The sequence below is a fragment of the Erinaceus europaeus genome, chromosome 2 (genome assembly GCF_950295315.1).
Source record: "Erinaceus europaeus chromosome 2, mEriEur2.1, whole genome shotgun sequence".
Taxonomy (NCBI): Eukaryota; Metazoa; Chordata; class Mammalia; order Eulipotyphla; family Erinaceidae; genus Erinaceus; species Erinaceus europaeus.
Window position 1 is genome coordinate 202,750,818 of NC_080163.1, and position 13,840 is coordinate 202,764,657.

The 13,840-nt window shown below is 53.0% G+C and overlaps 1 protein-coding gene across 2 annotated transcripts in view; it reads left to right on the top strand.

Annotated features, from left to right (window-relative positions):
• The first annotated feature begins 657 nt into the window (after positions 1-657).
• The window catches only part of PPA2 (inorganic pyrophosphatase 2), a 26,638-nt gene continuing 13,455 nt past the window's right edge, over positions 658-13,840 (top strand). The window contains exons 1-8 of one of the 2 annotated variants that reach the window (XM_060186303.1): positions 658-866; positions 3,176-3,240; positions 4,222-4,266; positions 6,161-6,214; positions 6,841-6,960; positions 9,149-9,235; positions 12,558-12,684; positions 13,294-13,421. In XM_060186303.1, the coding sequence (XP_060042286.1) occupies positions 695-866; positions 3,176-3,240; positions 4,222-4,266; positions 6,161-6,214; positions 6,841-6,960; positions 9,149-9,235; positions 12,558-12,684; positions 13,294-13,421 (798 nt within the window). In that variant the 5' untranslated portion in view covers positions 658-694. The remainder of the gene's footprint in view (positions 867-3,175; positions 3,241-4,221; positions 4,267-6,160; positions 6,215-6,840; positions 6,961-9,148; positions 9,236-12,557; positions 12,685-13,293; positions 13,422-13,840) is intronic. The other variant, XM_060186304.1, reaches the window with a different exon arrangement.

Below are 13,840 nucleotides of genomic sequence, written 5' to 3' on the forward strand. Positions count from 1 at the left end.
TGAAGCGCAGGAGGCAGGGGGCAGGGTGCATGGTCCATGGCTGAGGCGCAGGGCACAGGGTGCATGGTGCAGGGCTGAGGCTCAGGGGGCAGGGTGCAGGGCTGAGGCGTAGGGCTGAGGCGCAGGGGGCAGGACTGAGGCGCAGGGGGCTGGGTGCAGGGCGCAGGGGACAGGGCGCAGGGGACAGGGCGCAGGGTGCAGGGTGCAGGGCTGAATCGCAGGAGGCAGGGGGCATGGTGCATGGCTGAGGCGCAGGGTGCATGGTGCAGGGCTGAAGCGCAGGAGGCAGGGGGCAGGGTGCATGGTGCAGGGCTGAGGCGCAGGGGGCAGGGCGCAGGGTGCAGGGTGCAGGGGGCTGGGTGCAGGGCGCAGGGGACAGGGCGCAGGGTGCAGGGGACAGGGTGCTGGGCTGAGGCTCAGGGGACAGGGCGCAGGGGGCAGGGCTGAGGCGCAGGGGACAGGGCGCAGGGCGCAGGGCGCAGGGGACAGGGGGCAGGGCCGAGGCTCAGGGGACAGGGCGCAGGGGGCAGGGCCGAGGCCCAGGGTGCAGGGGCCTGGGTGCAGGGCGCAGGGGGCAGGGCCGAGGCGCAGGGGGCAGGCCGGGCGGGCGTGCGGGCGGCTTCCGGCGGGCGGGTGCGGCGCGGACTCCGGCCGGCAGGGGGCGCGCGCGGCGGCGGCGGGACGGTGGGCGGCCATGCGCGCGCTGCTGCGGGGGCTGCGCTGGGCGGGGGGCTGGCGCGCGGGGGGCGCGGGGGGCGCGGGGGTGGCGCACGGGGGGGTCCGCCGAGCCCCGCGCCCCGCCATGGCGCTGTACCGCACCGAGCCGCGCGGCCGCCCGCACACGGCCGACTACCGCCTCTTCTTCCGTGAGTGCGCGGGGCTGCTGCGGGGCTGCCGGGGTCATGGGGGGCGGCGGGGGGGTCATCGGGCGGGGCGGGGGCCTCGGGTGGGGGGTCGTCGGGCGGGGCGGGGGCCTCGGGTGGGGGGTCGTCGGGCGGGGCGGGGGTCTCGGGTGGGGGGTCATCGGGCGGGGCGGGGGTCTCGGGTGGGGGGTCATCAGGCGGGGTGGGGGCGGCGGGGGGGGATCATCGGGCGGGGCGGGGGCGCCTGGGGTGGGAGCATCATCGCGGGGTGACCTGGGTGGGGGGCAGCGCAGGGCCCCCAGCTCCGGGGGAGGGGTGATTTGGGGAGCTGACGGGGTGGGGGGGGGTCTGGCCTGTCGCTTAGCAACGAGGCTGCAGCTGCCCCTGTGGGGGGGGGTGGGGGAAGGGCTCTGCTGTTGGGAAGGGGCCCCATGGCCTGAGAGCAACTGCAGGCTCAGAGGTCAGCAGGGACAGAGGGACAGGGGGACACAGACAAAAGGACAACGGAGAAAGGGACAGGGACAGAGGGACATGGATAGGGGACAGACAGAGGGACATGGACAGACGGACCACCGAGGAGCAAGGACAGAGGCAGGAACACACAGAGGAAGGGACAAACACAGAAAGGGACAAGGGACAGAGGGACAGGGACAGATGGCCGGAGGAGCAGGGACCGACAGACACAGATGGACAGAGGAACAGGGACGGACAGACAGGGACAGAAGGACAGGGTGGTTGCAGCAGGTTGAACCTGGGACCTTTGGTGCCTCAGGCACAAAGTTGTTTTTTTTTTCACACCTGTCTGAGCACATGTTACAATGTGTAAGGACCCAGGTTCTAGCCTCTGGTCCTCACCTGCAGGGGGGTTGCTTCACAGGTGGTGAAGCAGGTCTGCAGGTGTCTAGCTTTCTCTTCCTCCTCTCTGTCTTTCCCTCCTTTCTTGATTTCTTTTAGGCACAAAGTTTTGTATAAGCTTCAGGCTGTCTTTCTGCACACCCAACTTCCGAGTATTTTTTTCCAAAGTCTCGGGAGTGTCTCCCCTGTAAACACCTGTGTATCTGTCAGCAGGGTGGTTGTGCTTTAAGCTTCTAACTCCAGTGTCCTGTCCGTGGAAGCGGGCTTCTATTTCTTTTTCTATAATTTTTTAAATTAATTTTATTTATTGGATAGAGACAGCCAGAAATCAAGAGGGAAGGGAGAGAGACGCCTGCAGTCCTGCTTCACCACTCGTGAAGTTTTCCCCCTGCAGGTGGGGACTGGGGCCTCGAACCCGGGTCCTTGTGCGCTGTAACCTGTGTGCTTAACCAGGTGCGCCACTTCCCAGCCCCTGATGAGACTCTTAGACAGGAAATGCCCGTGTGAAAGAGTTCTCCTTGGGGCATTGACATTCGTTTCCGTTGGATGTTTCTCATTTCAAAAGTGAAAAAAGCCCAATTTTTTTCCCTCCCTTTTTCTTTCTTTCTTCCTTTATTGGATAGGATAGAACTTGACTGAAGGGAGGCGGGCGGTAGCACAGCGGGTTAAGCGCACGTGGCGCAAAGCACAAGGACTGGCGTACCAATCCCGGTTCGAATCCCGACTCCTGGGAGTCGCTAAGCAGGTCTGCAGGTGTCTGTCTTTCCCCCTCTCTGTCTTCTTCTCTCTCCATTTCTCTCTGTCCTATCCAACAACAACGACATCAATAACAACAAAATCAATAACAACAATAATAATTACAACAATAAAAAGCAAGGGTAACAAAAGGGAATAAATAAATATAAAAAAAAAAAAGAAGAAGAAGAACTTGACTGAGAAGGAAGGGGAAGAGAAACCGAGAGACACCTGCAGCCCAGCTTCACTGCTTGGGAAACTTTCCTTCTGTGGATGGGGAATGATTGCTATGACTTTTGGGTTTTAGTATAATTCAGTTTTGTTGTTGTTTGGGACATTTTGAGGCAGAGGAATAAGAAGCAAATGAAAAAATGATAGCAGCCACCCAGATGTGATCTATGTGGCAATTGAATTGGACTTAGATTAAACTTCAAACTAGAGACTGGAAAGATTATTCACTGGGCAGGGTGCCAGCCTGGTCTCAGAGCACCGGGGGAAGCTCCAGCTCCCTCTCTCTCTCTTTTTCTCTGTGTCTGTATCTAAATAATAGTCATTTCAGGAGTGGGGAAACTGCGTGCGGTGAGGCCTTGCTTGGCAAAAGGGGAAATGAAATAAATAGACTTTGAATGGGCAGTGACTTCAGTACGTCTGACAGTGGAGGGCAGGGCTGACCACCCCGAAAGCCATGACTGTCCTGGCTCATGTTCCCTTTTCCTTTGCAGAGAATGCGGCTGGCCACTACATCTCCCCCTTCCACGATATTCCTCTGCGGGCGGGCTTCACAGAGGTGCTGTTTCTCTTGCTTTTTTTTTTGAGGCGGGGAAGGACTGGTAGCTGATGGTGGAAGTTTATACGTCTGGCATGGCCAGAAGATGGTCTTTGGAAGCTTCTTGAGGGGATAGAATGTGGAGGGAAGAAGTGGGGGAGACAGTGTAAAGGTTCTGCAGAGATTCCTGCTCCAAAGTCCCAGGTTCAATTCCCAACACTGCTGTCAGCCAGAGCTGAGTAGGGCTCTGGTCTTTCTGTCTCATTAAAAGACTAAAGTGGGGGAGTCGGGCCGTAGCGCAGCGGGTTAAGCGCACGTGGCGCGAAGCGCAAGGACTGGTGGAAGGATCCCAGTTCGAGCCCCCGGCTCCCCACCTGCAGGGGAGTCGCTTCACAGGCGGTGAGACAGGTCTGCAGGTGTCTGTCTTTCTCACCCCTCTCTGTCTTCCCCTCCTCTCTCCATTTCTCTCTGTCCTATCCAACAACAACATCAATAACAATAATAATAACTACAACAATAAAAAAGGGCAACAAAAGAGAAAATAAATATTTAAAAAAATTAAAATAAAAAAACTAAAGTAAAAAAAAATTAAGGAAGGAAGGGATTAGAAGTCAGGAAGGGCAACAGAGTTGGGAGTGAAGTCTCTGGGAACTGCCCATCTGCCTTTGGGAAGGAATCGAGTGAAGTGAGAGCAGCCAGAAAGAGAAGGATGAAGATGGGATGATGTCACCATGGACAGAAGTAGAGACATCAGAACAGGAGGGGAAACGCCACGCAGAACTTGGACTGGGTTTGGTGTCTTTCCCCAAAGTAAAGGACTCTGGGGGGTCGCTGGGGGGGGCTTTCAGGTCCTGGTGCCGATGGTGGAGGAGGACCTAGGTGAGGGAGGGGCGGTTAGCAGAAAACTGAGACATCTGACACGCGCGCAGGGCTACGCCCTTGGCTTCACAGACATCTGCATTCACAGAATCCTGTCACAACCTCACTTTGTTCCTCTCCTAGGAAGGTGGCATTCCTACAAAGAGACCTAGGAGTGAGGACTCTGAGGTATGTAGCTCCTACCTGCGTCTCTCTCTCTCTCTCTCTCTGTCTGTCTTAATTGCCACCAGGTTATCCTGAGGCTTGTTGCTTGCATAACAAATCCACTGCTCCCAGAGTCCATTTTTTCCTTTTATATTTTCTTTCTTTCTTTATTTGAGAGGATAGACCTTGATTGAGAAGGGAAGGGGAGAGAGACAGAGAGATACCTGCAGCCCTGCTTCACCACTTGTGAAGAAGCTTCCCTTCCTCAGGTGGGGGAGCAGGGGCTCAGACCTTGGTCCACGCACATGGTGACGTGTCTGCCTAACCCACTGCCTACATTTATCACTTTTTTTTTTTTTTCGGGTGTGCGACTGTCTCTGTGACTCAGAGCACTTGACCATGTAGTGTCTGTCTAGTTTCAGGGTTAATTCTGCCCTTGTTTTTATTATTTTCTTCGTCCCCTTTACATTGGATTAAAAATATTATCTAGGAAGTTGGTGTCAGAGTTAAAAATAGGGCTAGAAGGCTGGATCGTGGCAGAGAGTAGCTCCCAAACTTGGGGAAAAAAAAAAAACACAAAATGTAAATACAATGAACTATTCACCCCATCAGTCTGACACAGGGTCCATTTTTCTCTTCACAACTGGGAAGGGAGACCGTGTGTGTGTGGTTTCTCTTTAGAATATATATTAATGGGGGGCCAGGCAGTAGCGCAAGCAAGGACCGGCGTAAGGATCCTGGTTCGAGCCCCCGGCTCCCCACCTGCAGGGGAGTCACTTCACAAGCAGTGAAGCAGGTCTGCAGGTGTCTGTCTTTCTCTCCCCACTGCCGCGGACCACCACAGTGGATGAGCAGCAGGAGGGTCAGGGGTCTTGAAGGCGACCTCCCCGGTGGGTCAGGAGTCGGCACAAGGGAGAACAGATAGACACCACACTCTATTGGAGGGTGAATCTGGACTCATTTTAATAGTGAAACTGCATTAGCTTTTATACTTTTTTCAGGTTACATTCAGGTTGCCTAAACAATCAGCTCAGTCTTGTGGCTTTGGTAGGCTACATGTTACTCCCCTATTACTGTAAAGAATGGTACAATGCTTAGTATCGCCCTGTTCTCAGGGGAGGTCATACCCAGAATTGTTTTTGACTTCTGCGGAGGGCTATTTCTATCATTAATCTTCTATGGGGGGCATACAGATCTTTGCCTAGTCGTGGACCACTGCTCATCTAGGTCTGGTACAGTTTAACTATTAATCTTTCTTTGTTTCAATACGTCAACTTGTACCTGGGAGGCCTCAATCTCTGCATTCTTTCTTTGAGGGGCAGGTCATAACATGACTTGTTTTGTCCGTCTACGTTGACCCACCTTCCCCACTTTCATAATGTAACTTTCAAATATGCCCCTGTGTAAGGGAGAGGGGGTGCTTCTGACCCTCCATTCCCACCAGGCACTGCCAAAGCGCTATTAATCAATTGTGACAGTATAATTATTTGTAAGAATAACGGGGGGAGAATGTGTCGTCCCACTCTCGTCCTTTCTGCCCAGCTTCCTTGAAGTCTGAATGCAGGTCCAGAGGAGATGACCCTGTCAGGCTCCCTGGCGTTCGTGACGGGGGGGGGGGGGGCGCTGCACCCCCCCTCTTTCTTCCTCTCCTCTCTCCATTTCTCTGTGTCTTGTCCAACAACAGCAATAACAGTAAGGGCAACATTAAGGGAAAAATAGCCTCCAGGAGCATTTGATTCATAGTGCAGGCACTAAGCCCCAGTGATAACCCTGGAGGCAAAAAAAAAAAAAAAGAGAGAGAGAGAGAGACTTGTATTTATTCTAGTATATGAAGCAGGAGAGGCAGCAGAAGCTTAAAGCATGTCCTTATGGGATGGGTGAATAATTAACATTCTTCTCTTTTTTTTTTTAACTGCAGAATCTGTTTAATATGATCGTGGAGGTGCCCCGGTGGACCAACGCCAAGATGGAGGTACAGATAGCGTCTACTTGTAGAAAATGGAAGAGTCAGTACTGAGAGAAAAACTTTGTTGCAAGTTGCCACATTTTTTTTTAATCGGGAGTAATTGACCCGTTGTTTTGTTTTGTTTTGTTTTGTTTTGTTTTTACCCTTTTACCAGAGCACTGCTCAGCTCTGGCTTGTGGTGGTGGGGTGGGGAGGGGACTGAACCTGGGAATTTGGAGCCTCAGGCATAAGAGTCTCTTTGCAGAACCATTGTGCTGTCTTGACCCACTTCTTGATAATGATAATAGTTAAACTTTGGGGTGGGGGGGGCGGGATTGTGGCAAAGAGATTCTCATACCTGAAGGCTCCACCTCCATCTCCATGTTGATTTGGAGTCTTTTATGCTGCTCACAGACAGTGGAATCACTTGTTTGGGGCAGATGACCCTGTGTCCTTCGCCAAGCACCTGGCTGTCTGTTAGAGTGTACTCTGCCAGGGATAAAAGCAGAGCCCTGGCCAAGTCTTGATATTTCTGCGCTCTAAGGAGAGTAGCTGGTCCCCCTCGTAAGCTTGTCCTTCAGTCCGTCCGTCCTTCCTTCCTATTTGTATATTAGACTAATCGCCCCCTCACCCTTTTTCTGTGACCTTGCTAGATCGCCACAGAGGAGCCCCTGAACCCCATCAAGCAGGACACCAAGAACGGCAAGCCTCGCTTTGTGGCCAACATCTTCCCCCACAAGGGCTACATCTGGAATTACGGCGCCCTCCCGCAGGTGAGGTCCGCAGGGCTCCCACCTCTCTGTCCTCTGCTGTCCAGCCTTCAGCTGTGCGAGGCGAGGGAGGGACGGGTGTCGGTCTGAGAGACCTGAGAGTTTCCCATGTGGAAACTTCGTTGTGCTGAGGTCGAGAGCGATACATTCGTTTGGAGTGAGGCGGACAGAAGACTCGCCGGTGGGGTTTTGATCCGTGCGGAGCGGCTTGGCTTTCAAGTGAAGAATGTAGGATTTTTTTATTTACTAATTTACTTATTCCCTTTTGTTGCCCTTGTTTTTTCTTGTTGTGTAGTTAATGATTTTTTTTTATATTTGTTTGTTTATTTTCCCTTTCGTTGCCCTTGTTTTAGTTATTACTGTTGTTGATGTAGTTATTGGATAGGACAGAGAGAAATGGAGAGAGGAGGGAAAGACAGAGATGGGGAGAGAAAGACAGACATCTGCAGACCTGCTTCACTGCTTGTGAAGCGACTCCCCTGCAGGCGGGGAGCCTGGGGGGTGGCGGGGCTCAAACCTGGATCCCTACACCAGTCCCTGCACTTTACACTATGTGCGCTTAACCCGCTGTGCTACCACCTGAACCCCGGTATTTTTTTTTTAATATTTTTCTATTTTGCCCTTGTTTTATTGTTGTAGTTATTATTGTTGTTATTGCTGTCGTTGTTGGATAGGACAGAGAGAAATGGAGAGAGGAGGGGAAGACAGAAAGGGGGAGAGAAAGACAGACAATTGCAGACCTGCTTCACCGCCTGTGAAGCGACTCCCCTGCAGGTGGGGAGCCCGGGGCTTGAACCGGGATCCTTATGCCGGTCCTTGCGCCTTGTGCCACCTGCGCTTAACCCGCTGTCCTGAATGCAGCCTTTTTTGTTTGTTTCTTTGCTTGAGTTTTCTGTGGTCACTGCTTTGAATATGACAGGGCCTACTTTTTATAGATGCTCATGTCTTGATAGCATGGATTTTATTTTATAGCACATGGTCTCCAGACCATTATGCTATTCTACCCCCGAGTTAATTAATTACTTACTGAGTTAATTTTACCAGAGCAGTGCTCAGCTCCGATTTAAGGGATTGAACCTGGGACTTTGGAGCCTCAGGCATAAGAGTCTCTTGTGCGTACCCATTGCTTTAATTAATTGATTAATTTTGATTACCACCAGGATTACCACTGAGGCTCAGTGCCTGCGCCAGCTATCTTCCCTGTAGCCATTTTTTTCCCATTAAGAAAAAAAAAATTTTTTTATTATTTTATTTTAAAAGATTTTATTTATTAGTGAGAAAGATAGAAGGAGAGAGAGAGAGAGAGAAAGAACCAGACATCACTGTGGTACATGTGTTGTCGGGGATCAAACTCAGAACCTCACCCTTGAGAGGCTAATGCTTTATGCACTGCACCACCTCCCGGACCGCTTTACTATACTTTATAGGACAGAGAGACATTGAGAGGGGAGAAGGAGGAGAGAGAGGCAGAGACACACCTGCAGCCCTGCTTCACCCGCTTGTGAAGCTTCCCCCCTTCAGGGAGACCACCCACGGGTGCTTCTGAGTGCCGGGCCGGGCACGAGCATGGCCGTGAGTCCAGGAAGGTGGGTTTCTTTGTCTGCCTCCCGGTATAGACACCCCCAGTCCAGGTTTTGCCTTCTGTCGCCCAGTCCTGTCTTTGTTCCTAAGCCCCACCTGTGAGTGAGGTCCCTCTGTCCCGGTGTGTGTCTCTCTCTCCGGCACACTGCCTTTGTCTCACTCCCCGTGATGCCTTCCCGTCCTGCCCATGCTACTGCAGAGGAGAGCTCTCGGGGCGTCTGCAGAGAAGCCTTCTCTAAGGGAGGCCGCGGAGACACACGAGGCCAGCCGCCGCCTCTTTTGAAAAGAATCCGGGAGGGCTGGAAGCAGCTGTTCAGAGGGGGTGGCGGGTATAGGCATGGGGGAAATCGGGACCGAAGCCAGAAAGCGGATCTGCATCCAGACACTTGACAGAACGGGGGAGGAAGAGACGGTGACAGAGGGGCCGCGTGCGTCTGTCCCACCTGCAGTGCTGAGCTGGGGGTGGGGGGCCTCTTGTCATCTAGGGGCGGCTGCATGCCCAGCAGTTCTTCGGGGAGAACAGGGTGTGGTTGAGGTGAGCGTCTGTGTGCTGTCTTTCCTGTCCGTCTTTCCTGTTTCCCACTGTTCCTTGTCTGGCTTGTTTTTTCAGACTTGGGAAGACCCCCGTGAGAAGTGTAAGAACACAGGTTGCTGTGGGGATAACGATCCCATCGACGTCTGTGAAATAGGCTCCAAGGTTGGTTCCTCTTTCCCTGCCCCACGATCCTTTATTGAAGCATCCTCCTTTGCGATTCCATTTTTATTTCTAACTTTACTTTATTCCTCCCCCCCACATTATTATCGCCGGGGCCTTGGTGCCAGCACTATGAATCCTCTGCTCCTGGAGGCCATTGTTTCCATTATTTTTTTCTTTTTTAATTTTTACTTGACAGGGCTGAGAGTAATTGAGAGGGGGTGGGGAGCTAGGGAAGGAGAAAGAGAACGAGAGACAGGCCTGTGGACCTGCTTCATCACTTGTGAAGCCTCCCCCCACCCCCTGCAGCTGGGGAGTGGGGAGAGGGCTGGCTCGAACCCAGATCCTGTGTGTATCCTTACACTTAACTGGGTATGCCACTGCCCAGCCCCCCTGTTTTATTTCTTTATTTAATAGGACAGAGAGAAATTGAGGGGACGGGGGGGGGGGGGGGGGGGGCGGAGGGAAAGAGATAGGCACCCCGCGGCCCTGCTTCACCATTTATGAAGCTTCCCCACCCTGTACGTGGGGAACCTGGGGCTTGAACTCAGGTTCTTGTGCACCACTGGCCGGCCCCACCGCGCTCCCTTAAGTGAGCAGAGCTGCCTGTGACCTGGTCTCCTGTGCGGCCAGCCTTGCCTTATTTTGCCGTGACTTTTAGTATGTCACGAGTGTCTCTCGGTGTGAGTGTCTCTGCAGCAGCAAGGCCGTGAGCGTCTGAGGACAGCCGCCCCGGCCCTGTGCAGAGCGGCTCCCCCAGCACTGGCCCTGGGGCCTTGGGATCTGGCTTATTGGTTTGCTTTTTTCTTTGCTTCTTTCTTCCTTTCCTTTCTTTCTTTTTTCCTTCCTTCGTTCCCTTCCCTTTCCATCCTTCCTTCCTTGCTTGCTTTTTTTCTTCCTTTCCTCCTTTCCAGTAGTGTCAAGACACAAATATGTGACTTTACTCTGAACGCCTTACTTTCCAGAGTAAAGCTGAGTTTTGAATCACGAAATCATCTTGAAGCAGGCTCAAATTTTTCAGCTTGCGGGACAGTGAAAGTCTGTGTATAAACTTGGCCTTGGAGGGCTAGGGAGTGGTGCACCTGGTTAAGTGCACACGTCACACGTCACAGGGCACAAGGACCCAGTTCAAGCCCCTGGTCCCCACCTGCTGGGGGAAAGCTTCACAAGTGGTGAAGCAGGGCTGTAGGTGTCTCTCTGTCTCTCTCCCTCTCTATGTCTTCCTTTCCTCTTGATTTCTGTCTAACCAATAAATAAAAATAATTTTAAGAAGCTTTCATGGCAAGAAAAAAAAATCTTTAAAAATAAATAAACTTGGCCTCGACATTTCGAAGGCAGCACCAAAATAACAGTCTTTAGCAAGGCACATCTTGGGGGTGAGGGGAGGGTGAGGAGGGTAGAGAGTATAATGGTTATGCAAAGAGGCTCTCATGCCTGAAGCTCCAAAGTCCCAGGTTCAATCCCCTACACCACCATCAGCCAGAGCTGAGCAGGGCTCTGGGAAAAATGAATTAAAGTCTGTTTTTTAGTCTCTGGGCCTCTATGCCTGCATTATTTCTCTGCTCCTGGCCTAGTCTTAGTCGTCTTCTCCTTCTCCTTCTCCGTTTAGACAGAGAATGAGTGAGAGGCAGAGAGTTGAAAGATGCCACAGCACTGCTCCATTGTGCAGGAAAATTCCTCCCCTACAGATGCTCCCATGGGGTGGCCGGGGCTCAAACCCACGTCCTCATGTGTGGTAATGTGTCTGCTTAGCCGGTAGAGCTGCCTCCCAGCCACTCATCCTCCCTGTCTACCTTCAATTTCTTTTTCTTTTTTCTTTTTTTTGCCTCCAGGGTTACTGCTGGGGTTCTGTGCCTACACTACGAATCCACTGCTCCTGGAAGCCATTTTTTTCCATTTTTGTTGTCCTTGCTGTTGTTACTGTTTTTTTATTGCTGCTGTTGTTGGACAGGACAGAGAGAAAATGGAGAGAGATGGAGAAGACAGAGAGGGGGAGAGAAAGACAGACACCTGCAGACCTGCTTCACCGCCTGGGAAGCGACTCCCCTGCAGGTGGGGAGCCGGGGGCTCGAACCGGGGTCCTTACGCCGGTCCTTGCGCTTTACGCCACGTGTGCTTAGCCCGCTGCGCTACCACCCGGCCCCCTGCCTTCAGTTGTTTAGCATTTTGTGCAGCCTGCTTTGCCTTTATCTTTAACATATTAACAATTTATTCCTTGTCTTCCTAAGACTGTATTCTGTTTATCATTAATTTATTATGTTAAAGCAGAGACAGAGAATGAGAGAGAGAGAGATCACAGCACCCAAGTTTCCTCCAATACATTGGAGACTGGGTTTGAACCCGGGTCACACACATGGCCAAGTAGAGCTATTATATTGCCAGCCCCTCAGACTGTATCCCAGGACCAACATCTTCCTGCTGACTGTGCATGTGGTGCGACTTCCCAGGAGAGATGAAACACAGCAGTTTAAAAGGACGTCCAGTCTTTCCTCACAGTGCTAAGAGCTGTGGTGGCATCTCTTTCCTGTTCAGTGTGCATTTCTAGGCCTTGGATATTACTTTTTTTTTTCAATTTTTTATGAGTGATTTAATAATGATGAGCAAGACTGTAAGATCACAGGGGACAATCCCACACAGTTCCCACCACCAGAGTTCCGCGTCCCATCCCCTCCATTAGAAGCTTCCCTGTTCTTTATCCCTCTGGAAATATGGACCCAAATTCTTTATGGGGAGCAGAAGGTGGAAGTTCTGGCTTCTGTCATTGCTTCTCTGCTGGACATGGGTGTTGGCAGGTGGATCCACACCCCCAGCCTGTGTCTGTCTGTCCCTAGTGGGGCAGGGCTCTGGGGAGGGGAGGCTCCAGGACACATGGGGGGAGGGCGTCTGCCCAGGGAGGTCAGATGGGCATCATAGTAGTGTCTGTAGCTTGGTGGCTGGAAGGTGGTAAGATATAAAGCAGGACAAAGTGTTTTGTAAATAGGAGCCCACAGAGAGCAGATGAAGCTAGAGGTCTTGAGTGGGAGGAAGCTGGGAAGTCTATTTTAGGTATGTTCCAAGGGGCCTGTTGCTTATTTCTTTCTGAGCCTGACAGCTAACATGCAGGTGGACAGATCTTAAGACCTACCTGTCACTTGTAATTTCTAAAAGGAGATCAAGATACTTTTCCAACGGGGACTTCATGAGAGCATTTTCTGACCACGTGGGCATTATTTTTAATCACTGAGGCTTTAGTAAGTTTCGCCGTTAATCTTTCATGTGGACTTTTACGATGCTGCAAATCCCTGTCTCAACGCCGTTCAGCGCTCAGTCTCTCGTCTGTCCCCAGGTCCTTCCTCACGGAGCCGTGATCTGTGTGAAGATCCTTGGCGTCTTGGCTCTGATCGATGAGGGTGAAACAGATTGGAAGTTAATTGCTATTGACGTGAATGACCCCGAAGCCTCCAAGTTTCACGGCAAGTCCCTGCCTCTCCAGAAACAGAAGGGAAAGCTTGTGCCATTGGAATTCTGAGTCTGAGAGGGAGCCAGACATCACACAGTGTGTGCGCTTGGTGTGTCACACATGCTTTGCTTCCTCTCCTCCTCCTCCACCTTCTCCTGTTCCTCTTCCTTCTCCTCCTCCTCCATCTTCTCTTCCTTCTCCTTCTCTTCCTCCTCTTCCTTCTGCTCCTCCTTCCTCCTCCCCCCTCCTCCTCCTCCTGCTCCTCCTCCCATTAGTAAGAAAGGTTGCTGGCTGCAGGGTGAGCTGCTGACCCGCTCAGTCCCCTCAGTGAGTCTGACTGGCACCGTGTGGAGAGCTGGGGGAAGCTGCATCTAGTCGTCAGCCCCTGGGCTTGTGGCCGGCTGGCTTCCACCCTGTGGCTGTTGTGAGTCGCCCAGCCGTGCGCACAGGGCACGATGGCTGTCCTCCTCTCTGAGTTGGGCGCAGGCGCCGGTGGGAGGTGTGCCCGGGAGAGGGTTCTGTTCTCCCCTGCAGGGCCACGGCTGCCCTGCCAGGCCCGACCCCGGCTCCCCAGAGTCCCGCGCCTGAGCGGCCGATCGCTCGCTCGCTCGCTCGCCTGCAGATATCGACGATGTGAAGAAGCACAAGCCCGGCTACTTGGAGGCCACTGTGAACTGGCTCCGGCTCTACAAGGTGCCCGACGGAAAGCCGGAGAACCAGTTCGCCTTTAACGGAGAGTTCAGGAACAAGGTGAGGCTGTTGCTGGCTCAGCCCTGTGCCCTGTGCCCTGTGCCCTGTGCCTCTGCCCCTCAGAGCCCTGTGCCCTGCGCCCTCACTTTGGGGAGAGGTTTCCGCCAGGAATGTCTTGTGCCCAGCACGACGACAGAAGGGCTTTCCACCGCCTCCCCACTCGGTGCGGGCGTTGGGGGGGGCGCTTTCCTTTTCACCTGAGCTCTCTTCAAGGAAATGAGTAAGTGGATGTGCTCGCCCGTGCATCTGTCTCTCGGTCCCTCATTCAGACAGTGAGGGCGTTCCCTGTACCTGCCTGTGTAAAGAAAACCTTCCGGGACAGGCGGGGTAGCACCCCGCTTAATTGCTTATATCACCACGCTCAAGGGCCCAGGTTCAAGCCCCTGGTCCCCTCCTGCGGGGAGGGGGGGTGTGTGTGT